The sequence below is a fragment of the Rattus norvegicus genome, chromosome 18, assembly GCF_021556685.1.
Source record: "Rattus norvegicus strain SHRSP/BbbUtx chromosome 18, alternate assembly SHRSP_T2T, whole genome shotgun sequence".
Lineage (NCBI taxonomy): Eukaryota > Metazoa > Chordata > Mammalia > Rodentia > Muridae > Rattus > Rattus norvegicus.
Window position 1 is genome coordinate 69,382,501 of NC_141551.1, and position 26,281 is coordinate 69,408,781.

Here is a 26,281-nt window from a genome sequence, read left to right on the forward strand (position 1 = left end):
AGCCATCTCTCCAGCCCACAAGTCGTGTTCTATGTGTGAACTTACGTCTAACAAGTTCCCAAGGGGTCAAGGGATTTTGGAAGAGAGCCGGGGTAACAAAGGGTTCACAGCAACACCAAGTTTTAAAAGTATCCTACACACCCTTTAGAAACAAAGTCAGCAACAGTTTTTTACACATAAGAAAAATTTTACTAAGAAAATATAAGAACACATCTCATGACAAGGAATATATCACAGAAAGGGTTCACGTAATTAACACGTCTTTATTCCAGTCTCAGGACTCCCCGTATGCAGTCAACACAGCAGGATATGCTCTACACAGAGCCTTCCCCTTAGCCAATCACCTCCACAAAACCTGCATTCTGCCCTACACTCGGTGAGACGTGCTAAGCGATCACGTACAATGTGTGGTTTCTTCCGGTCAGCAACTGATGCTGGCCATATCACTACTGACGGGCACACGATGACATGAACTGTAAAAATACTTTTTATTTCTGGCAATTTTAAAGCTTCTCAGGCAAAGTACAATAAAAAAACACTGGGTAAGAAGTCTGTCAAATGTTCAGCTAAGATAGCTTTCTGGAAATTCCTTGTCCCACACATATTCCTTCTTCACGGAAGTTGTGTGTGCACAGAAGAGACTTCACTAGAAGAATAATGTCCAGGGGCACACTGACAGGACTAGATTCCCAAAGTGAATGGCTTCTGCTGCTGCTGCTGCTGGTTTGCAGAACCGTGACAGCACTTGGTGGTCCTATGAATATTACTAAATCAAGAGTGAACTAGTTGTTGAGAACCTTTGGTGTAATCTATCACATTCAAAAGCAAACAAAAACCTGAATATATACATCTAATAATTAACAAATAAGAGGTTCGTAATGTATTTGAATTGTTAAGTAGGAAAAAGGGGGGAAAATCACATGGTAAAATGCATTCAAAAGGACTCAGAACTAATCTTGGACCAACAGGCGAAGACATTCCATGTGGATGGAGCTCTCTGCAGAGACTGATGCATCTGAGTGGAGCCCAGCTCTGCTCACCGTGAGCTCAACTCCCTTACGACGCTGTCCTTGCTTGTAAAACTCGGTCAGAGAGGAGGGCTCCTGTGTAGATGGGATATGCTTGGAACACCTGACCCAGAGCAGATACGACCACACAAGGTGGTCTGTCAGGACATGCCGGCTGTATATATCAGACGTACTGGTGACACTCAATGACCACATGAGAATCAGTGACTTTCTAGAAATACTCGAGAAAGGGAGATAAAGTTTCTAGGATGTATGCAGACTATTTCAGCACAGGTGACGCTAAGTTACAAGTGTAAGGCTAAGGCTGGGCTAGGTAATGTGGCCCTGCTTCAAAAACACAAAAACCAAAATCAAAAGGCCGAGTGCAAGCACACAAGCAAGCAAGGAAAGATCCCGAGAACTGGGGATACAGACCAACAGACACCTCCAAGTTAAGACTTAAGGGTATAGAATGTCTCGAGGAGCAAATGGCATGTGCACTTTTATTTAGAAGAAAAAGATGAAGAGTTCAGTTATTGGGGAAATACCACCTAGCCAACGACACGCTTACTTAACGTATGGGCTAGCCTGGACCTACCACCAGACACACAGGTAAAATTAACCATGCAAGGAATACAACCAACTGTGAGTACCATCCTTTTCCTTTTCAGGGACACAATGTTAAGTAGTTGCTTTAAAAGCCAAGTATTACTTCAAGTAAATACTAGTAAACGTTAGAGAGTTCCATAAGGCATGTCCCCTTTGGACTACCTGAAGGTCTTGAAATTTGAAATAAATTTAAAAAAACAAAAAGCATTCTCTTTCTTCAACCACATATTAAGACATTGACTTCAGATGAGGTGGTTTCCTAAGGCTAGATTATTTTGAACATTTATATAGTGTATAACTTCAGCTCCTCGTTTGAGGGTTTTTGGTTTTTTTGTTTTTGTTTTTTTTTTTTTTTTGAGGCAGGGTCTCCTATAGCCCAGGCTAGCCTTGATCTCCATATACAGTTGAAGCTCCATATACATATACTTGATCTCCATATATAGCCTTTAACCCCTGATCCTCCTGCTTCTACCTGTCGAGCGCTGGGACTAGAGGCACACAGCACAACTGGTCAGTGGGTTTCATTTTAACATTGTGTAGAAGTGCAAGTCACAGTGGCTGAGACCTGTCTCGCGTGTGCAGTCAGCAACATGTCTGCACTGGAGTACGTCTTGAATGGAAATAGGATGCCGCTGCTAGTCCACGGAGGATTTCTCTGGACACGGAACTCCAGTAAGGAGCTCTGAGATCTGTATTAATGTCCTCTAGGACGGTGAACGCTCTTTGGGGCTGATTTTGTTTAGGTGAACTTGAGAACTCTGACACTCCAGTGACCTATTTGTGCTTCCTCCAAGGCCAGGCTCCCTGCACTGTCTCTCTGCACCCCTTAAAACTGCAGTCTGAATCCACTGGTAACTGCAAAATCTCTTCAGAAGCTGATAATTTAGAGAAAAATCAGTAAGTCCTTCCTCAGAAAATGGAGAAAACTGCCCCACAAATAGACATTGGGTGGCTACTCTTACAAAAGCAAGCAAGCAAGCCTGGTCACTAGATCTTATGAGCTTAATAAAGTATTCTAGATTATGTTTTCAGAAAATTATGTCTAAAGTTTCCTTATTAACTTAATATCCTATATAATTAGATGAAGGCCATTTCATGTAATTTCAGTTGACCCTTTTCACATAAACTGGAGCACAGTTTCTGAGCACTAGATTTAAATGTGCATGCGACGTGCTCAGTTCTGCACCTGCACCGACAGCGTGGGTGCCACCAAGAGATCATTGGACATGTGAGACCTCAACAACCAACCCATAAGATGAAAACGAAAAGCAAACCATCCCTCAACAAAACCACCACCACCAGCAAAACCCCCGAAACCCAAACAAAAAGCACATGCCCAGACAAAAGCCATGGGATGTGTTGGTGTTTGGCCAACCACTCCTAGACATGGGGGCTGCCCTAATGACATTCCATTGTTTCCATTTTTGCTGTTGAGAAAGAGACAGAGACATAGAGAAAGAACGTGAAGTTGTATGAGTAGGGAGATCTGGAAGGATGAGAAATATATGAAATAAAAATATATGAAAAATAATTTAATAAAAAACAAAGAAATGCCAGAGAGTGAACTCTGCCCTGAAACCGTACCAGCAGCAGCATGGTCTAACTATCTGCCGTCCCACATCAAGGCGTTAATAGGTAAGAACAAGGGGACATCAGAATCCTGGGGGTGCTGCTGAAATAGACCTGCCAGGGCTCTCCCCACCAGAGGTCGTTTAGGGGGGTACCTCCGTTTAAGAGGCTCACAGTGATTCTGAGGCAACCTTCTGGTGGGGAAGCCACCCTTGGAAATGGTTCAATGACACTCTGAGAGCTTAACATCTGTGCATCCACTACACCTTCACGTTTCCCTCTTGACTTCACGGTGGAAAACAAGTAGGGCCTTCTCCTCCCGACTGCTGGAAACCCATCTACAACTGTTCCTCCACCCAGCAGAGCACAGCACCACTCTTCAAATAACGACCTTCTTGCTTGGCAAAATTCCCCATGGAAGTCCCAAGTGATCCCCCCACATACACCCAGTTTGATGCCATCAAGGTCTCCCATTGCCCAGAGTCATAGATAATAAACATTTAAATTCATACTAAATGCTATTTATAAGTAGGCTATATTTCATCTTGCGATCTTCTCCTTAAAAACTGACTGCTGTGAATTGTACCATTCAATAAGCAACGTCTTAGTAAAATTACTTTAATTCAATTCAGCCTCTGTCCTAACCATTAGCAAACTGAACAAAAAACAAAAAACAAAAAAAATCCCCCCAAAAACCAGTAACACATTTTTATACTTGCAATGCTCACTATTTAGATTTCATATACAGAATAAAGCAAAAACATGAAAAAATAAACGTTTCTCATAATTTTCGTTCTTTTATTTATGATGTGTGTGTGTGGCAAGTGGAGGGTGGGGACGGTCAGAGAATAACTTATGGAAATTGGTTTTCTGTCCGCCATCTAGGTCCTGGGATTAAATGTCAAGGCTTGAGGGCCTTAACCACTGAACCATCTTGCATTCCTTTTGTGAGTTCTTTAGTAGGCAGTCTGGCTTTGAACTTGAGATTTTCCTGCCTTGGTGCTAGACCATGTGTACATATTCACCTTTCAATCAAACTACGATTTGCGTCATTGTTTTACTAAGCAGACGGCTATTGATGCTAAATTAGCCATCGTGCTTACCCATATTTAAAATTGAAATGCCATTTCAAGTCTGCCTCTTTTTGGGGTGGCCCTGTGCACTGAATCCAAGGTCTGCGCATACTAAGTAGTCTGAACACATCTTCAGAATTTCGAATCAATCTTCTTAAGCAGGGAGATGGATAAAAGGTCCCCTCTGCCTACAGAGTGTAAAACATGCACTGTGGTATGGACCTGGAATTGCTTTGTACTGCCATCGTTCCAGGGTAAGCATGTTTAAGTCTTGTCCCTGCACATGGTAGTTCATAGCTACGGTCTCAGCATGTGGAAGCAAGCCAGAGACACGTAGTGAGTTCCAGGCCAGCTTGCTACAGTCTCAAAATAAAAACAAACTTTGTCTCTCAAAGCATCTAGACAGGTGAATACCACAGCCATTGCCATTTTCTCCAAATACTTCAGAGTTCTTGAGAACGTGACTCATGAACACTGATGTCTTTCTACAGCGCTTGCCCTGGGATTAAAGATGGCAATTCCTCGGCTGGGCTGGAGAGATGGCTCAGAGGTTAAGAGCACTGACTGCTCTTGAGTTCAATTCCCAGCAACCACATGGTGGCTCACAACCATCTGTAATGGGATCCGATGCCCTCTTCTGGTGTATCTGAAGAGAATAACAATGTACTCATAGAAATGAAATAAATAAATCTTTAAAAAAAAAAAAAAAGGAATTTCCTGCCAGGTGTAGTAGTGTACGTCCCCAATCCCAGCACTCTGGAGGCAGGTAGATCTCGGTGAGTTTTGGGCCACTCTGGTCTACAGGGTGAGTTTCAGGACAGCCAGGCCTACATAGTAAGATCCTATCTTGAAAATACAAAAAGCATTTCCTGGTCTGATTCTACTTTATTTATCTCCAGTAATCTTGGAATCTATTTTGCATTCTCAGCAGAGAAAGCCATCACTGCTAATATTCAAAGGAATGTATGTGAGGAGATCCTCTAATTACTGCACAGTAAAGGACGTGACTGACAGGGGGAAGACCTAGGCTGTAGTTAACCCCTTAGGCACCATCTCCGAATCACATGACATTAGTCATGCGTGGTAGATAGATGATACTCCCTTAACTGAGTGAAGATGATGAAACTCTTGTCATAACCAACAAACCTAAGTTTCTGTGTGGTCAATAAGATAATGTAACTGAAGCAATTAAACGTAAGGAATTGGTTTTATTAGTAAAACTTGTTTGTACACTGTTGCAGATGGCTGTTCAGTCTGTCTAAAGGCAGCAGTGGCTCCTCCCATTCTTCTAGAATGTTACAGTTAGCACTGATTTAGTTCTAGGAAACTGGGATCTTTTTTTTTGTTTTCCTATTTCCCCAAACCTGTCTACTACAAAGGAATTTCAGAGCAGAAAGTGAAATGAAGTATATAGAAAAGAACAGCTTGGGGTGGGGGATTTAGCTCAGTGGTAGAGCGTTTGCCTAGCAAGCGCAAGGCCCTGGGTTCGGTCCCCAGCTCCAAAAAAAAAAAAAAAAGAAAGAAAGAAAAGAAAAAGAACAGCTTTAAGTGCTAACAACTTTTTCTTTGGGATTTGGTGAACACTTAGCTTCTTCTCAACACGTTGTACTCATATGCACAGTGCTAGAGGACTGAGTGGAAGAAGAGAGACATTCACGTAACAGCAACAATACTGTGGCGAGCTCAAAGCAGAGCACACGAGGAGACCCACTGAACTGAATGAAGCATTCCCAGTACTGGACTGTGGGCACCACAGCATAGTCAGCATGTCTGTCCCCAACCAAAGCTAGATTCACAGGAAAAATGCCAAGCAAAGTAGTACGGAGGAATAAACCAGAGGACACAGTAACTCAGAGAATATTATCTTTTTGTCCCTGCAGCACGGAATGTCTTAAAGGGAAAGCTTCTATTCTGGTATCTGCGGAGGCTTCAATGACGACTCTGGCCAATCATACACATCTGGCAGCAGGGAAACATAATTACTCCGCCATATCCTTTCCTTCACATATTTGGCCTTGTCCTCGGGCTCTGGGTATCGGAAAGCCATTTTATTAGCGTACAGGTACTCTGCAATCTGGAAATAAACAGCGTCACTATTTAGGCTCTGAATGTCTCTCAGAGAAATAAAACAGTATTACAACACCCAGACACACATATAGATAAATTGTATTTTACTTTTTCCAAAATGTAAAATATTACTTTGACTCATTTCAAATTATTTAAAATGTGTCAAGTTTGAAGATATAATAAAAGTTATCCATCATCTTATGAAAGCTTTGATGTGTTCTGGTCACCTTTCCTGACGTCGAAAAGAATGGTTAGTATTTCTTTACATTCAACAAGCACATCTAAGTTCTAGTCTGTCAGTCTACATGCAGGCGATGCCTCCATTCCCAGAGCCCTGCTGAGAGGGGCTGTGCTGTTCAGTACACTCCAGCTCTATCAAAACTGCCCCACAGAACAAAATGCAATCTTCACTACACATTTGCCAGCCAGGTGGTGGCAGCACATGCCTTTAACCCCAGCGTTCTGGAGGCAGAGGCAGAGGCAGAGGCAGAGGCAGAGGCAGAGGCAGAGGCAGAGGCAGAGGCAGAGGCAGAGGCAGAGGCAGAGGCAGAGGCAGATGAATCTCTGAGTTCGAGGCCAGCCTAGTCTATAGATTGAACTCTAGGGCAGCCAGGGCTACACAGAGAAACCCTGTCTCAAAAATCAAACATAACAAAGCATGCATCAAACAAAGGGGCAGAGACATCCACAAGTCGGCTGCCATCAGCCACACTGTTCTGAAGTACGTGGGGCTGACTCGACCCTCCACGGCTTCTACTGCCTTCAGAATGAATCTTTGTGTATGCAAGTCTTCTTGCTGGAAACTTCTTGCTCTTGACTCTAGACAATCCCTCCTCCTTACAACCTATCCATACTGGTGCACAGGACAGTGGTTAGCTTCTAGACATTCTAGGAAGCAACCAGGAATGCATGGCAATGCTAATCAAGGTCCTCAGATCACAGGCATCAGCGTCGTGTGGGAATTCTGGACTCTGCCCCAAATATATAAAACCTCTTATGACCAAATCCTTGTAGTACAGCCCTGGACTTGTCAATGAGTGTTCTAGGCAATTCTGATGCATTTTCCAGTTTGAGATATGTTGCCCAGTGTGATAACCCCTATTTCTCTTAAGCTATCTTATATTTTAATGCTTTTAAGTATAAAGGGGAGAAAAAATTCACTTTTGATTAAAATGTAAAAATATACAAAAACCCCATCAATTTTATCATAGTAAGAGTTGAATAAACTAAAAGTTCATAAATTTCTCAGGCCCATCCACTGAAATAACAGTGTAAGACAACAAAGAAACTGCTCTTGACAAGGGCCGGGGTTCAGTTCCCAGCACCGACATGGTGACTTACGACTGCCTGTAATTCTAGTTCCAGGAAGTCTGATATCTTCTTCTGGCCACTACAATCATGTGGTACATTCAATTGTCTACACAATAAAGTGTAGGCAAAACACTTACACACATAAAAATAACCTCAAAAAGGTGGGGGGTGGGGAGGAAGGAAGGAAGGAAGGAAGGAAGGAAGGAAGGAAGGAAGAAATGGTCCAATCTAAAGGGAACAGGATTCTTCAAGGGAGGATGGGACACTTTGTCACAGTGTGTAAGTAAAAAGCAGGCAGCTAAAACAACGAGGTGCTTCCACAGCCAATGTAAGCTTGTATTTAATCTGTAATAGCCACAAGGCTCAGGAACGGAGTGGTTCACACTGGCAATTTCTCCCCAACAGACAGGCTGACAAAAATGCTGAGTCAGCATCAGATCAAGAGCCCTAGTTGGTCATGCACGTAGACAGGGTGACTGGCATCAAACTGATGAGCACAGTAGCCCAGCCCTGATGCAGAACTCTCCTGCCTCTGGACTGTAAGGTCGGGGTAGCCGGCTCCTGTGGGCACAGAGCCATTGGACTGTAAGGTCGGGGTAGCCAGCTCCTGTGGACACAGAGCTGTGCATATTTCCTGAGCCTTTTCTCTGAAGCCACAGCAGACTCCCTCCCTTCCCCAGGCCAGGAGTGCAGCAAACCTGAGCTCACCATCCTACAGAACAGAACCCAGAACAGGTAGGTCTCCTTCACTGTCATACACGACATACCAGCCTGGGCTACCTCACACCCTTCTTACACAAACATCAGAATGTGCACCATATAAAATGACTTACTTTAATAGCTATGTTAGCAGAAACTTCCTGAATATTAGCAAGTGATGGGTAAAGCCTCCCTTGGGCTAACTCTTCATCTGTCAATTGGGATGTCAGTGCCTGAAAGGGAAAACAGCGTCATATTTGTGTGTAAACAAAAGAATCAAGTAAAGTTGAAAAAGCGTTGGAGAAACAGAAAATTAAGACAACAGGATTTTTATTTCTTATAGGACTACACTAAACCAATGTAGAAATTATAACTGCTCATCATGGCTGGGCGTGGTGGGACACACCTTTCATTTCAGCACCCAGAGGCAAAACAGGTGACCTGTGAGTTTGAGACCAGTCTCCTCTACATTATGAGTTCTAGGCTAGCCAGCACTGCACAGTGAGAGCCTTTCTCAGAAAACAAAACACACCAGAACCAACACAACACAATGTCCATTAAAGAATAACAACCAGATCTAAAGATCTGATGACCCGTCCTGCTTCACACAGAAAGCTGGGGACAGGAGCTGAGGAGAAGACGGACATCATCACTAGTGTTCATGTGAGTTCTTCAGAGTCCCTTTGGGAGGTACAGTGCTTCATTAAGGGCAAGGGCTATATTTTATCTATGTTGTAGTAATTTATGCTGTCTGCACTACCTTCATATGACAGGTCACATGACACACAGGTAGCATGGGAGCACGAGATACAGGTACAGCGTGCTATAAATACGCACTGATTTGAAGCTTCTACAGACATTTGAAAAGCTATGATTTTTAAAAGTTGACAACGCAGAAGTAGACAAAGAAAGAGTCATGGATTGCTAACTTCCTTTTCATCCACATCTCGGATTTAACTCACTCCTGCTTTAAGATCTGCTCACCTCTACAATCCATACTTTATATAAAATCAGCATTTTATTATTTAGAACATTACCTTTGCAGCTTCTAAGAAAACGGTGTCACTGATGTGTCGGGCTTCACAGAGAATAACAGCTAAAGCCACACCTAGAATGCAAGTTACACACTTCATTTAGTAAGGTCACTTTTCAAATTATGAAGGGCTAGATTCCTAAACTGAGAAAAGGAAACAGAAATAAGCTCCCAACACAACTGCCCAAGAGAAAGCAATACTGAAGTAAAATGATCTTGGTCAATGTCTACTTCTCACCACTAACAAAATCATTGTAGAATAAGCTAGGCTTTTTGCTTTGTTTTGTTTTACAGTTATCAACATAGCACATATTTATGGGTTTGTGTTAGGGCCTACTTCAGTCTACAGTGCCAAAAACAAGAGCCAGCCAGCCAGCCAGCCAGCCAGCCAGCCAGCCACACACACACACACACACACACACACACACACACACACACACACACACACAGAATGAATATACAACCCAAAAGAAATATCCAGCAGCCAAGCAGAAATGCACTCACTAACCTTTAAGAAAACAACCAGTCTCAACCCACCTGGACCCTGATTCCACAGCGGCACCTACTGTCTGCTCCTTCAGCTCCTCGCCTCACTGTTTCTGAGTCTTTAAAAGCCCCCTTTAATTTCTTTAGATTTTTGAGCTTGGGGTCCATCTACATTCACCATTTCCCTGAGAACTCTGTGGGCACTATTGAATCCAGGCAGAGTTAGCACTATGCTGGGACCATTTCCCCCTTTGTATAACTTTTCTTCCCCCCAGAGTTCATGCTATTTCCCCTTAAGTGTTTGTAGTAATGACCGTGGTTTCCTCCTGGGGCTCTTCCTTAGCTGCCCCGTCTTCTGCGCCTTTGCACCTGTGGGTTTCTGGCACAAGTCTGCAGCTCTTACTGCCCAGCTCCCTCTTCACCCTGTTGCCCAGGGACGGATTTCTGGACTCCAATTACTAACATCCCTTCAGTGGTGTTTTGTTACCCTCTCTTTCTAGCAGACAGATTTTCCTGCAGTTGTTCTGAGAGACAACTGATAGGATTTTAGTTTGCAAATGTGTTTCCTGCGAAGCTCTGTCTGCATCTCCTAGCTTCCAGCCTTGGCCCCAGGTTTGTCTGGTGTCAGGTCCTGTAGGCAATTGTCTTTTCATCCCTGAAGCCCGGAGCTCTCTGACTCAGACTTTATAACACTGTGTCTTGGGGTATGCTTCAGGTGAGCCTTTCCTCTGAGAAATGTTTGTGAAGTCTTTGATGTTCTTCCATTTCTTTCTTTCCTTTTGTCCCACTATTTCCATTTTCTGATCTTGTACTTGGGAAGCTGATGTGACTCTATTCTTTGTTATCTATCTCCTGCCCTAACTGTTCGTTAGATGAAAACTCTGAAGAGCAGCCTGTGTTCTTACCTGCTGAGCCATCTCTCCAGCCCCCGAAGTTTCTTTATTCTAATACCTCTTTCTCCCCTTCTCTCTGTTAGTGGTCTATGTCGCTTTAACAAAGACACTTAAGTCTAGTGTTTTGACTTACAGTTGTCTTGCCCACTGTATGGTTTCTTTCTTTCGTTTTTTAATTACTGCATTTTATCCCCCAAAATCCCCTGACTGGAAATGAGAAGTCCTTGCACTATTCTAGTGATTATTCTCAAGTTTACAGCATGTACCCTCAACAAAAAAACTCCATTCATTAAAATGTATCTTCCTGCCCATGTGAATCCCTTATGACGTCAGCTCTGTTTAACTGAAAGCATTGCTGTGCATGTTGTCTCAGCACATCTGCTGAGATGTAGCAGCCTGCTCAGTCATGTCTACAAATCCTTGTCTGCATGTGCAGACACGCGCTCTGTCTTCCCTGCATGTTTACGAGCATCTGTTTACGAGATGCTTCTGCACATCCTCCCCTCACACTAGGGCTTCTGGGACGGTTTCCAGTGGCTTGAGGAACAGCATTTCCTGTGCCTTCATATCATACAGTCTGCAGGCAGAGAGTTCTCTGAATTCCTAAAAATGTCTCCATTTTGTTCTAGCTCTTGTAGACTGTGAAGTGAACTCTTGGCTGGCAAGTATTTCCTACAAGCAACATGAACACATCACTCCTCTCCCTCTTGGCCTGCAGCGGTGCTGAGAAATCAAATGTTGCTCCTACATTTGGACCAGTGGCTGACATGATTTCTCCTTGGAACTTTCTGAAGCCTCACAGTGAGGGTCTGAGGTCTGGACTTCCTGAGGTACACTGGAAGGTACTCTTAGCCATGCAGCCTACAATGGCGCCTCTCCTTCATTCGCACACTCACTGTCACCCAGGACTTTACTAGTCATTAAAAGTCTCCTCCTTACTTGCTCTTCTGCATTTCCCCTTCAACTCTGCTTCACTTCCAGTTTCTTCTGTATTGCCCTACACTTACTGGCCTTGGTCTAATCTTCATTCACCCATTAGATTATTATTGTTACTCAATTCCAGAAGTTAGGGATTTTGGCTTCTTAAGCTGGGCTTTCACTGTTGTAAGTTAATAATCATGTTTGTGTCATCCATATAGCCCTGAACCTGTCTTCCTGTCTAGTGTGTCTGTTGGACTTGCATTGTCTTTGCGAAGGTCTTTGCACAGGTCTCCTTGTTCCCTCTAAACAAGAGTGGCATTTGTACATTTCTCTAGAAAACCAACTTGAGGACTGGTGCTGTGTTTTCAGAGAAGACTTCTACTTGGTTCTGCCGGGCACTGACATCCAGAGCAAAGGCTGGCGTTTTCTAGAGCAGCCACGCTATAGTCCGTTCCCAGATGCAGTCCTGTAGGGTTTCAGCCCAGGATGGGTAGCCACTCATAAGGGGAGGAGTCATATCTGGACAAATGTCTGTCAATACTATCTTTCCTCTAGGGCAAATACAACTTGTCCCTCAGTTGTTTATTTCCTAATCAGTGCATGTTTCTCCTGCTAGGGGACTACAAACTCTAGCCTCTTCAGCATGTTCTCTGCTCTTTAATCTTGACCCAGGATCTCACATCAGTACGTACATTACTGGCTTCTGATCTTTGACGGCTGTCTATTCATCACTCTCTGTCTTTCTTTTAAAGACTTATTTTTATTTTATGTGCATGAGTGTTTTGCCTGCATCTATGGGTGTGTGTGTGTTCCATTGCGTGTGCCTGGTGCACTCCAGGAGCAGAAGAGGGCACTGGGTACTCTGGAACTAGAGTTATACATGTTGTGTGCTGTCATGTGGGTACTGAGAACTGGACCTGAGCCTTGTGCAAAAGAAATAAGCACATTCTCTAGCTCGTCTTTTCTTAATATGTATGATGGCTTTAACTCACACTCCTCCTGCCCCAGCCTCCCAAGTGATGAAATTATAGGCTCAGGTTATACTCAGCCTTAAGTTTTAAATCTATCCAGTTGTTAGAGTGGTAGGACTGGCAATTCAGATGATACCACAACCTTAAGTTTTAGATTTCTTTTTATAAGACTTTCAGACAATCTCCCATTGGTGGGTCTGCCTTTACCCATATCTTGTCTATTCACAGGCCAATGGCTTTCACTCATAAAGCCCAGGACTTTAAAAAAGCTTATCAACAATAATAATCAACTGCCAAACTTCTTAAGAGTCAAATATGAGGGCTGGAGAGATGGACAGTGATCAAGATCACTGGCTGCTCTGGCAGAGTCAGGGCTCAATTTCCAGCACCCACTCAGGATATGTGACATGTTCTTCTGGCCTCCATGAGCACCGAGTACACATGTTGCACACATATACATGCAGCAAAATACTCGTACTATAATAAACTAAATACATTTTTTAAAAAGTCAACTCTGAACGTAAGATCAGCTTTGTCAAAATCAGCAAGTATTCTCTTCTTTGCTCTCAAAACTTTATGCTGTAAAAATACTACTGTATAGAATAGGACAGTTTAAAACCCAACGCTACAAAGAAATCACTGGTGGTGAAAGTCTTTATAGATGTCTCAAGAGACAACCGAATAACATAAAAAGAAGGAGGGGCATTACATACAAAGGTCCCAGGTAAAATAAACACCCTGTTTATTTCAACAGTGTGATAATGTGCTTGCCTGTTCTCCGAACTACTTAGGACTTCTAGAGCCTGCTGCCAGGACTTTAGGGAAGACCCATAAAGGGAAAGGAGACATATGTGGCAAGGAGTCAACACCACATCCCCATTTTGTTTAGTACAGTCTTTCTAAATGGGCCGGGACGGAGCTCAGTGGTAGAGCACTAGCCTATTATGCATGAGGCTCTGGGTTCAACCCTCGGCATCACAAAAAGTAAAAAGATTAAAAGGCAACTGAGGATCAACATAAAGTTATGGAACAAACACAAGGACCAAACATTTCCAATGACAGAGAAAAAGAATCCTTGACTTTAAAAATAAAAGAGAAGACATGAAAAGGTAATTCCAGACTATGGTGCTGAGAACAGAGGACGGCTAAACTGCACGAGCTGATGAGCACAGTGCCCAGCAGCCCAGGCTTCTCTTCCACTCTGACACCAGAGGAAAAAGACCGAAATGCCTGATTTCCACTGTCTCCACGGCACACTCAACGTCTGGGTACATACGAAGGTATTAGGAATGGACTGTGGACATGCAGTAACGCACTAAGAACCAGACAGGCCGAGGCCGAGAGGTGCCACGGAAGCTTCCCTCTGAGAGGATATAAAACGGAGGCAAAAGTGAGATCCACGAGTCAGGGACAACGCTGGGATTCAACTAGGAGCAAACATAAGCTTCATCCAGGAAAAGATGAGGAAGGGAAGTGAGAGAAGAGAGGAAGTAAAAGTCCACCACCTCACATGTGTGTGACAAATAAAAACAATGCCACCCAGACCCCGCCCAGCGACCATCATCCATCGGAAGGGAAAACTGCAAAGGTTGTGAGAGAGAAAACTTTCTATTATGGAAGTGAGTGAGGCAGTCCTGACCTCAGATTTCCCATCGGCACCAAGGACCTAACACAAGAGAATGGAGGAGCGGCCTCAATAGGCTGAGGACAATGACTTTACAAATCTCACTCAAACAATCCAGTGAGAGAACAAAACAAAGATACTGGAGGTTTGCAAACTTACAACTTTTCACAGGCTTTTGTTTTTCTGGAGAGGAGGTCTTGCTATGTGATCCTGGCTGACTGCACTTGCTATATGGCCTACACAGGCCTCAAACTCATGGTAATTCTCCTGCCTCAGCCTCCAAGTGCTAGGACCACAGGCCTGCATGGCCACACGGGTTTTTACATGTTCTTTAGAATTTTTTTTTTAAACTTATTCAAAGATATATTCTAAAAAAAAAAAAGATATATTCTAGAAACATAAGACAGAGTGTGGGCACTTTACTGCTGAGATCAAGAGGTGAGGACAGGAAACTATAAGGGGGCACCGTATTGATTCTTGTAGCCAAATGCAATGACAACGAATTCTGTACAACAAATTGTACCAAGTGACAATCTAGTCAGTGAATACTAATTACATAATCAAGACTTTTATAATCACAGTTTTGAATACTCAAGTCAATCTAGACAGAGCACGGATTGATGGATCACCACACACTTGCTGTCAAGCTCCACGATGTAGAAACAGCAACTGAGCGACACCAAGAGTGGAACAGAGTCAGCAGACTGATGAGAACGTAATCCCGGGAGCTGGAGCGACAACTCAGTGGTTCACGCAGCTTGTTGTGCAACCGTGAGGACGTGAGTTAGGATCCCAGAACCCACGTAAAAAGCCAGGCATGGTCTTGTGTGCGCTTGTAACCACAGCACTGGTTTATAGACAGGGAGACAAAATTGCTGGGGTTTGCTGGCTGCCATACTGGCTGAAAGAACATGAACTCCAGGTTCAGAAGAGGCTGCACCTCAAGAAATAAGGCAGAGAGCAGTAAAGGACACAGATGTACTCCTCTGCCTCTGGGTGCACACATACATACACATAGATACACAGACCACACAGATGTCCTCCTCTGCCTCTGTGAGCACACATTCATACACACATGTACACACACACACTAGACATGAAAATGTAAACTTCTAACAAAACCCTTTGTTGTATAAGGTAAAGCTAACGACTTAGAAGAACAAGACAGACACACAGGGCAGGAGAGGATCAGAAGGAACGTGTATAGTATTGCTGATGGCTCACACTGGGAAAGTCACACCTACAGACAATTTAGAAGATCCATGACACAGGGAATACCTACTCACACAAAAAAGGGCAAATACCTGACAGTAGTTATACTCCAGAGTGTGACGGGATGGTATACCAGCTGAAAACCATAGCCTTCTGTCCCTCTGTTTATGAAATACACACTGTATTATTTCTATAATAAAGCCTAACAGTATGATGTTTTCAGAGAACAGAGCCAGTTAGAACTCTTCAGTTCTGTGTTTCCTAGACATACCATACTTTAGCAAATATTGTTATGTCAACCTGAATTCTGAAGAATTCCACCAACATGCTTTTTTATTATTTTATGTTCTCTGCATCTTTCACCTGGGTGTATCACTCTACAGCACTTTTATGTGTGTGACAAAAGTCAGGCAAAGCCATCAACTTCCCTGGAACTGGAGCCTCCCTGTGGGCGTGCTGAGAACTGAACCGGGTTGTCTGGGAAAGCCACTGGTGCTCAGTCAGCCCTCTGAGACACTTTTATCCAGTCGACGATGGACCTGTGATATGACACCCGGAGTGCTGTGACACCTGTAGTGATGCTGCTTACCTGGGAAGATGTATGCATTGTTCCCTTGGCCCGGGGTGAAGACACGCCCATCCTGGAGTCTCACCGGCTCAAATGGGCTGCCACTGGCAAACAAGCACCTGCCCTGTTAAGGACACAAAATAACCTCGATTTTCCTGGCCGCTCATTCAGGAAAATTCATAAATGATTAAGTCTTATAGTTAGATTAGACAACTAAATTGCCTGGAAACAAGAAATCATTTACTACATAAAAATCCTTTAAATTCTTTTATTAAAATTTTTAAACCCTAATGCATCTGCTCCTTTTATAAAAGTAAAACTGGTAATAAATAGCATCTCAAATAATAAAGACTCCTCAGTGATGTGAACCTTGTAAGAGAAGTGAAAGAGAGTAAAATTATTTTGCTACCATGTATGGAACGTATGCCCAGCTAGCTCTGTGTTGGGTGCTTCATATGTGGTGTTCAGTTCATTTTCCTTTCCTGAAAACCTTGACTGTTACTACCTTCTGCTCACTGCTTAAAAAAAAAAAAAACAAAACAGGTAAAGCAGAAACTAGGGATTTGATGTTTTCAAGTAGTTTGTAAACACTGTGTATCGTCTGTAGCAGTTAAATTTGAATTCAAATTTTTATAAATCTAAATCCAACAGTTTTTCTATTATGCCATGGCATCCCCCATCCCCCATTTATTACATGGGCATATGATATAATTACACTACTGTTACAGAACAAACTTGCCACACTGTCTTGTTAAAGACAGTAACTCTCCCATGTGTTTTTTCTTTATGCAGTTATATATATACATACACATACACACACACACACACACACACACACACACACACACACACACACACAGAGTCATGTGATGCCAGTGGAGCCATCTGTATTTCCAGGATAAATTGATGCTCCTATGACTGAACGGGACTAAGTTTAACTCATAAAAACTCTTTATATTATTTTCCCTTCGCCTCACCAAAATCAAAAAAGCAAGATGAACCAATGGCATGCAAACAGGGCAGCTTATGGGGGGCAGAGCTTGGGAAGGGGAAACCTCTACAGAGTCAGAGACCTGGGATAAGAGAGGCTCCCAGGAGGGTTGGGGATTTAGCTCAGTGGTAGAGCGCTTGCCTAGCAAGCGCAAGGCCCTGGGTTCTGTCCCCAGCTCCGAAAAAAGAAAAAAGAAAAAAAAAGAGAGGCTCCCAGGACTCAACGGGAGTGGCATTACCCTGAATGTCCAACAGTGGGGAGACAGAACCTGAAGAGACCACCTCCAGGAGACAGACATGGCCCCCAATTGAGGAAGTAGGCCACCTACCCACCTTCAAATTTTTGACCCAGAATTATTACTGTGTAAGGGAAATGCAGGGACAAAAATGGAGCAGAGTCTGAAGGAAAGGCCTCCCAGAGACCAGCCCGACTTGGGACCCATCCCATGTGCAGGCACCAAACCCTGGCACTATTCCTGATACCATGTTGTGCTTGCACACGGGGGCTAGCATGGCTGTCCTCTGAGAGGCTCTACCAGCGGCTGACTAAGAAAGAAGCAGATACTTACAGCCAACCACTGGATTGAGGTTAGGGACCCCTATCGAAGAGTTAGGGGGAAAGGAATGAAGGAGTTGAAGGGGATGGCAACCCCACAGGATGAACAATAGTGTCAACTAACCTGGACCCCTCAGAGCTCCCAGAGATTAGGCTACCAACCACAAAGCATATATGGGCTGGTTTGTGGCCCCAGGCATATATGTAGCAGAGGACTGCCTTGTCTGGTCTCAGTGGGAGAGGATGAGCTTAATCCTGTGGAAACGTAATGCCCCAGGGAAGGGGGATGCTGAAGGAGTGAGGTGGGGGAAGGGGAGTGGGGTGAAGAGCTAGGGGAAGGGTGACCAGGAAGGGAGGGCAACATTTGGAATGTAAATAAATAAAATACTTTAATAAAAAAAGGAACAGGGCAACTTATCTTGGAATGTTTAAAAACAGTTAATGTTAAGTAATATTGAAACACCCAATTAAATTAGGTTAAAAAATGATTCGCGGAAAACTGAAATATCTCAATACACATGGACAGACATACTGCCACTACTCTAGGACATTCGACAGCTGGCCTCCATCTCTAGAGTATTAGGATTACAGGTATACATCGTAACCCAGGCTCAGGATCTGTGAGGCTCTGTGCATGTTAGGTAATAAGCATTCCACCCACTGAGCTATGTTCCCATGCCCTAACAGACTGTACAGTAAGTGCCAAACAGTCTAAAGGGCTGTGCTCTACTGTTCTACCTCAGTGACATGAACAGTACAAATTCAAAATGGTACAGACGGTAAGTGTGGGAGCAAGCCAACTACGCTAGGTCATTTCCATTCACTCTATAGTCAGTACTGACCCTCACGGTCAGACTTGATGACAGCAGCAATCCCATTCTGCTGTCCAGTTTTAACTGGATATTAAACATGAAGACATTGTTCCAACAGTCTCTTCCTGCAACCCCTACTGTTCAGGAGGCTGAGGCAGAAAGATAACAGGGGTCAAGGTCGATCTGAACAACACTGGAAGTGTTTTTCTCACTGAGCAGAAGAGGGTGGGTGTCAGAGCAACTCTTTTCTCCCCCCAACAGAGGGGCAATAAAAACTTAAGAAGCAAATACAAAACTTAACATCATTTAACAGGGAGAAGGAATTTATAAGTTAGGATTAAATGGGTCCATGCTTTTTTATTCTGGTAAGACTTAAAAGTTACAAAACTGTGAAGAGATGTACACATTAACTTTTTTCACACCTGTGTGACTGTTTACACGCTAAGGTGAGATGGATGACCTACGGCGGTCTGTTCTTTCCTTCCGTGTGGAGACTGCAGGCTGAACTCAGAACACTAGTCTTGGAAAGTACCTTTACCCCTCGAGCCTAAAATCTGCACAGTTTATCAAACTATTCTCCTTGGAGAATTTTATTCCTTCCAAAGATATCCATTTAGTTCAATAATATTATTCAACACAATAATATGCAGAAATAAAGTTCTCAAATACTTGAGCAGTATTTACCGCTTTATAAAACATTACATATATGTACACACACACAAATGTCTACACACATGCATATATATATACACATATGTATGTATGTGTATATATATACATATATATATATATATGTAGTTGTACATAGTTTTATTTGAAAATGTCAGAGCTAGTAACATATTGGATCTGAGCCTTACATTCATTGTGCAAGAGAAAAGCTTAATTTGGAGAACAGCAGCCATCAACAGTTTACCCATATTATCCAGGTAAATACATGCATTAAACTGGCAGATAGGATAAGCAATGAAGCTGAAGATAATAATAATGGTAAAAGCTTAAGAACAAACTCAAGAAAGCAACTAAAACTCTGTGTGCGCTCTGCTGCATGCACGTCTGCACCATGTGCTGCTGCCTGGTGCTTGTGAAGGGCAGACAGAAGAAATGAGTTAATAAAAACCCTTTATGTTGATTTGTGACTGACATAAAAACAAAGGATTTCAATTATAGGCTTAAGTCATTATCTCTATTAGAGTCACAGGAGCTCACGTTTTCTAACAGTAGCAACACGGAGGCAGAAGAAGCTGAGCGGTGAGAACTCTGACAAGGAGGAAAAGAAGTCTGCAACCGGAACCAAGCCCAAGACTCTCCCTAAGTTCTAGCTGCCAGAACACTCTGGGCTGGACCACCCTCATGTCCCCTCTGGTGAGTAAAGAGTACGGACTAAGAAATGCTTCACACAGAGTTTTACAGGAAGCTGGTGTCACCACAGCTATGGTCTTTAGGGCTGGGAGATGGGAAGAAGGCGTCTCCTGAGACGCACACAGGACCCAGCAGCCCCCTGCAGCAGAGACTTGACACTCGAGTTCAGGGAGCCGTGAAGGCTGCTAAGAAATACCTCAGGGCAGATTTCCACCCAAGGAGCTGCCCAGCTGGAAGGGGTGAGTCCAGGATGGGACTCATACCTTACCTGACTAAGCCAAGTGAGTTACGACAATCGAACCCAGACTGACAGCCACTGGAGGAGAACAACTGTGCTCACAAGAGAATTGGAAACTAATTACTAAGGCGGGAAGAAGGGAAATATTAAAAACAGAAAGTGAGACTTATAGAAAGTGAGACTTTCTTACAATCAGAAACTCTAACTAGAATTCACATATTCAAGACACTAAATAAAAAGCCAAAAATGTCACTAGTCAGATGCGGTAGCTGGTGCAGTCCTATAATCCCACAGCATCTGGTAAGCTGAGGCAGGAGGATACCACATTTCAAAGCTGGAATACACACATAGCAGGACTTTGTTTCAAAACAAACAACAAATCCAAAAAGAGAAAAAGATATTCTGAAGAAACCTGGAAGTTAGGGCAGAGGATAAACTAAGTATTAAACATTACAACTGGAGGGGCAGTGAGAGGGCGCAGTGGTCACTGTGCCCACTGCCAGGCCAGACGACCTGAGTCCGATAGAGAAAAGTGTCTCCAAGTTATCCTCTGAGCAACACATACACGATGTGTTGTGTGGCACAAGTGTGCCCACACTCACACACATAGAATAAGTAAATAAAAATGTTTTTAAATTTAAATATGGCACAGGGCTATTTATAATTATACCTTCTAATCCCTTATTTGTTTACTGGAGGGGATGTACAAGACCCTGCCAGAACACACATGTAACATGAGGACATCGTGGGAGTCTGTTCTCTCCTCCCACCACACGGATTCTGGACGCTGAACAAGGTTGCTAGGGCTAGTGCAGAAGCCGTTCCTGCTGAGCCGTCTTACTAGCACCTGCATGTTATTTAAGACTCAACTTCTGACAGATATGTCTATAATCCATATCTAAGATCTTTAAAATCATCCAGGATATATGGAAGAAACAGGGTTGCCAATGACTTGTTAGTGGTGAGAATATTAAAGACTTACCACATTCTTCACTCAAGAGTATAACCCAACAATTGTATTAGTAATACTCACGTATCAAGAAGTTAAATGAGACTCTGACATATCGTGGCAAGCAGAGTGTAACATTCACTCCTAGGGCCTAGGAACACAGCTCAGTGGTAGCTGCCTGCCTAAAGTGTGTATCTTCAAGGCTGTAGGTTCATTACACAGAACAAAAACCAAAAGCCCCCAAATTCCTGAAGTCACTCTGATGACCTCTAAGAACGCAGGAAGTGATTATGGAGTGGACAGTGGAGGCTAAAACCCCATCCTGCAGAACACCAGGGCCCTTCCTACATAACAGCACAGAAGCTGTATCTGTCGCTGAAAGGCTCTACAACAGTGTCAAAGACCCCCAAAGTACTGACTTGCTACCAGTCTAGGTGAAAGTAAAAAATCCACTCCAGACAGCAATTGATTTCAAAACAAAATAAAAGCCAGCCCTAGGAAAGGCAAAAGCTGACAGTGAAGGGATCCGAGGCAAGGAAAAGGATCGTTTATAAAATAAAGTTAAGAAAGCAGAGTTTTGATGATTTTGAATTTTTACAACTGCAAAATATATAAGAACTGAGACAAAGACCCAAGGACAGATCAACAGAGTAGGAGAGTGACTGCCGGGTGGGAGGACTGAGACGTCATACAGAAGCAGAGCTAATTGGGCAGCACACATGAAAATACAAATAGTCAACAGAGGCAATCAAGCCTAGAGACACCAGCCCTGTTTCCAAACCAAACGAAACCTCAGCAGTCGGTCATCAACTACAGACTCAGGAGTACACTAAGCCAGGGAGAACTAGCCAGGAAACCACGTGTGTCCAAACCCAAAGGAATGGCATCCAGAAAACAACAAACTATTTCTAGAGTTCTGAAATACACCAACTCCCAGTTGTTAATTCCAAGTGGGGTGAAAATGACCTTCCAATGAAGGCAAATATACTGTTAAGAGAATCCTTCAGCCCCATACAAGGAAGTCTTCTGGGAGGAGGAAACCCGACTCAGAGAGAAGCAGCCAGGCAGGAGGGATGGCCACAGAAAAGGCGAGCAAGCAAAGGAAACGCAAACGTAGGCAAACCTGAGCAGACAACTTCTATCTATAAAGAAATAAGAGAAAAAAAGGTTTGGTTTCAGAATACACAGAAAAGCATTAGGGGCAAAGCACAGGGCTGGGGGAGCAAGAGAGCAGAAGCCCAAGGTCAGTAACTGCTCTCAAAACAGACGGGCTTGTTTCAGACTCGGGGACCCACTGTCATCTCCATTCAAACACTAACAAACCGAGTGTGCAACTCACAGGCTAATGAGATAGAACCACTTGCATGATTCCCACTGACACTACCTCTGTAAGTGTGTAAGCGTCTTCGGCAGTGCACTCGGCCTGTGCTGTAGGATTGCTTAAAGCAAATATTATGGGCCTCTCGTTGATAGCGGCCATGGCTTTAATTACGCCAGGAGTAAAAAGCGGGCCAGCACCTGCCACTCCTGCAATAAAGAAAGGAAAAAACAACTTCAGCACAGACATAACAAACTGGTTCTTACTAACAGTGTTTCTACAACATTCACCATAACGAAATCACAGGTATCACTACATAGATTTCGTATTGATGAGAGAATACTACAGGAGCACAACTTCTGATATGAAAAGGAAAACAATGAAATGCTGAAAATTTTCACTTACATATTTATTGTCTAGCACACACAACAAATTCTAGGAAAACCTGTCCAATGTGTGACTATCTCCATCATTGTAACCAGTGACAAGGTTCACAGTGCTGTGTGAGTAGCTACTCATCTGAGGGACCAGAGACTGACCCCCAGAGAGAGCTCAGACTGCAGCTGCCAGGGCCTGGGGATGGCACATTATTCAATGTAGAGTTTTAGCTTCATCTGGTAATGGAAATTATATATATATATTTAACATCCTGACCACAGTTGGGAATCCTTAAGAGGTCAGAAGACTGTCCTGACTAAACCAGTCTCCTTTTTGATGCACTGCTTTACCTTTACTAAGCAATTCCATGTCCCAGACACTAAGTTAGACGACTAGGTATAAACATAAACACAGCAGCTGGATGTGGTGGCGCACCTGTCACCACAGTGACAGTGGGCAGAGCTAGGCCCATCTCTGAGTCTGAGACCAGTGTGGTAGTCTACATAGTGATGCCCCATCCAAACAAACAAACTAAAAAGTGGGTGTAGGACTGGGAATTTAGCTAAGTGGCAGATCGCTTGCCAAGCAAACACAAAGCCCTAGGTTTGGTCTCCAGCACTAAAAAAGAAAAAGAATGTAACGCAGACAGATTATAGCTGACAAAGAGAAAACTAGGATTCTTTTCTTCAGCAAGCTGTTAAGACATATGTGTGCAGGATTATGGAAGATCTGTGAAGGGAGAACACTCAGGCCTTGGTGGGCTCTGGAGGTAACTGAATGAGTGAGGCCTTTGCCGAGAGCAGCCCCTCACCTTCTTCCTGCTTCTTTGCTCCCCTGGAGATGAACAAATGAGTGACTACATTCTTAGGTTTCCATACTGAGTTTTAAGAGAAGTGACGTAGAAAACCCTTTAAGATCTTCTTGGGGTGTGTGTGTGTGTGTGTGTGTGTGTGTGTGTGTGTGTGTATGAAAAAACAGACATTTTCTAAGCATAGGAACTCACTGTGAGGACTTTATAGTTAAATATTAAACAGAGTTCCTACATGAAAACTACTAAAATCACAGCTACACAGAGAATCGAACAGCCCTGTATCTATGCTACTAAGAACTCAGGGCTGTGTCAGCACAGATGTCAGCAATAAGTGCCTCACAAAACACATGGAAAGTTTCCACTCTAAAATTCTCACTGTGCACTGGATTTTCCTGGTATAATCTGACAATTGCCCTTGGCCTTTTAAAGTTGGGTTTAACGATCACAACAACTCCAAAAGCAAAACACCATAAAGAGCCAGGCTTGCAGTCCCAGCAACTTGGTAGACTCAGGCAGGATAAACACTGGAGAGCCCAGATGTTCAAAGCCAGTTTACAGGAGAGTAAAACAGCTGAAGTTAGAATGCAGTTTTAGATTACATCTACCTACTTAGTGTCTACATGTATAGGTCCAGGGTGCCTTACCATGGAGTACTCGTGGAGAGGGCAACATGTGGGAAATGTTCTGCTCATGCTACGTGGACCGTGGGGCTCAACCCACACCATCAGACTTTCAGCAGCAGGCACCTTTACCTGCCGAGCCGTCTTGCTGGCCCCATTTCCAGAATTTTAGAATTCTGTGTAGCCCAAACTGGCCCTGAATTCATAATCTTGCCTTAGTCTACATTGTGTTGAGGTTACTCGCCTAGCATGGGATTCTGTCCTTTAAAACCTTTATGTGGAGAAGCCAAATATTTTAATTTGAGTGAGCCCTCCTATCTGTGAGGTTCTGTACACAGATTCAACACATGTGCATTTTCAATACAGGGCGACAATGCGGAAGGAGACAAAGCTGTGTATGTACTGAGCATGTGCAGACCTTTGTGTCATTCCCTCACAATACATAGCTGAAGAATCACTACATAGTAAAAGTGACCAGCAGTGCGCTCAAGTACACAGCAGGATGTGCCCAAGTCTCACACCTCTCAGTAGACAGATTTCGGTGCAGCAGGTCTGGGTGTGCCCACAGGCCTTGGCACCAGTCCCTAAAACACAGAGAGGCCACCTGCATATGCTGAAGGCGAGGTAAAATACAGCAGCTAACATCAGTAATCCTACATGTGAGTTATGGCTGACAGTCAAATAACAGGATTATGTATAAACAACTTCACTTACCAATTATAACTGAAGGCTTAAGTTTATTTACTGCATCTTCAAAGGTTGCAGGTATGTTCTCTGAGGCAGCATGAGCATATGGTTCCTGGTTACTATCTATTCTAGCAGTCCGGCCCTGAATGTTTTGATAAAGTACAGTATCAGTAAGTGCATATTAAAGATAAGTTGAACATATGGATTAATTAGATCTATTTTGTCCTTATAACACAAATGTCTGTTCATTTACTTTCTTCAACCTCTATCTGCTAATTCTAACTTCACGGAATTCAAAAACAGTTCATCAAATCAATCATGCCCAGAAACATTGCAGTGCCTCTCAAAAACTCATTCCCTCTATGACAACCTTTAGTATTTTAGAAGTGTAATATAGCAATATAGCAAATATTGCAAATTTGCCCAACATACATAAGACCACAGCCTGACAAACTTATGAACAGCTGCATCAAAATGCTTTCTTGGTCCTATGAATAGAACCCCAGGGCTTGAACATACTATCAAACGCTTTACTGTTAAGGGAAACTCCCCAACTCCCTTCCGTTTTAAGAGATGGTCTTAGGGGACCTAAGCTCAGCTGGTCTAAAGCTCACTTCATAGTGAAAAGCCGCCCTGCACCCCCATCCCTAACTAAAAGAGGCTATGGCTATCCAAATACTGGCTTCTTACACAGCTTGGCATCTGTACAGCTCTGAGAGAGGGGGTCTAGCAGAGAGTACTCAGTGTCTTCAAAAAGATGACAGGCTTAGGATCACTGGACGAGGTCTGAGAGCCCAGATCCACAGGCCAAGCTACCTGCACATTCTAAAGAGCAGAGCAAAGACACCCTAGGAGGTCGGAGGTGAACAAGGATTCTCTGTGGGCTTTAGGGGAGCTGTTGTAGCCACCACCACGGTTGCAGTCATTAGACACAGACCCTTGACAAATCAGCGCCACAGAGTGAAGGTCTGAGCTGTATGCCAGCAGAAACACACTCCCCTGCAGGTAAGCACGGGGCATTCACAACCCTTCTCTCTGCATATGCTAGCAGACACTGCAGCCACAGCACCGTGGGGACAACGTTGTGATCTAGAGTCTGGGCTTCGTACTCTGGCACAGACTTAGGTTTGGGTTCTGCCTCCATCTCTTTGAAAAGGCAAAACCTAGGGGCTGGGGATTTAGCTCAGTGGTAGAGCGCTTACCTAGGAAGCACAAGGCCCTGGGTTCGGTCCCCAGCTCCGAAAAAAAAAGAACCAAAAAAAAAAAAGAAAAGGCAAAACCTCTGCTCACCAAATAAATAAATAAATAAATAAATAAATAAAATAAAATAATAAAATAAATAAAGCCCTCTGCCACAAGTGCTCTTAACTGCTGGGCCATCTCTCCAGCCCTCTATGATCCTTTCAAACTTGTTTCTGTGATTATAAAATTTTGTAAGGAAAAAAAAGGAGCTAAAAAATTTCATAAGGAAAACAAAAACAAAATAAAAAACACAATGTCCACTCCCACCCCTCAGCCTT

The 26,281-nt window shown here is 43.4% G+C and overlaps 1 protein-coding gene across 3 annotated transcripts in view; it reads right to left on the reverse strand.

Annotated features, from left to right (window-relative positions):
* Positions 1-166: 166 nt before the first annotated feature.
* Positions 167-26,281, reverse strand: part of Me2 (malic enzyme 2) — a 49,976-nt gene continuing 23,861 nt past the window's right edge. The window contains exons 11-16 of one of the 3 annotated variants that reach the window (XM_087592715.1): positions 24,789-24,903; positions 22,332-22,474; positions 16,065-16,167; positions 9,373-9,443; positions 8,470-8,568; positions 167-766 (exon numbers count right to left, since the gene is read on the reverse strand). In XM_087592715.1, coding sequence (XP_087448841.1) covers positions 764-766; positions 8,470-8,568; positions 9,373-9,443; positions 16,065-16,167; positions 22,332-22,474; positions 24,789-24,903 — 534 coding nt within the window. In that variant the 3' untranslated portion in view covers positions 167-763. 3 annotated transcript variants of the gene reach the window in all.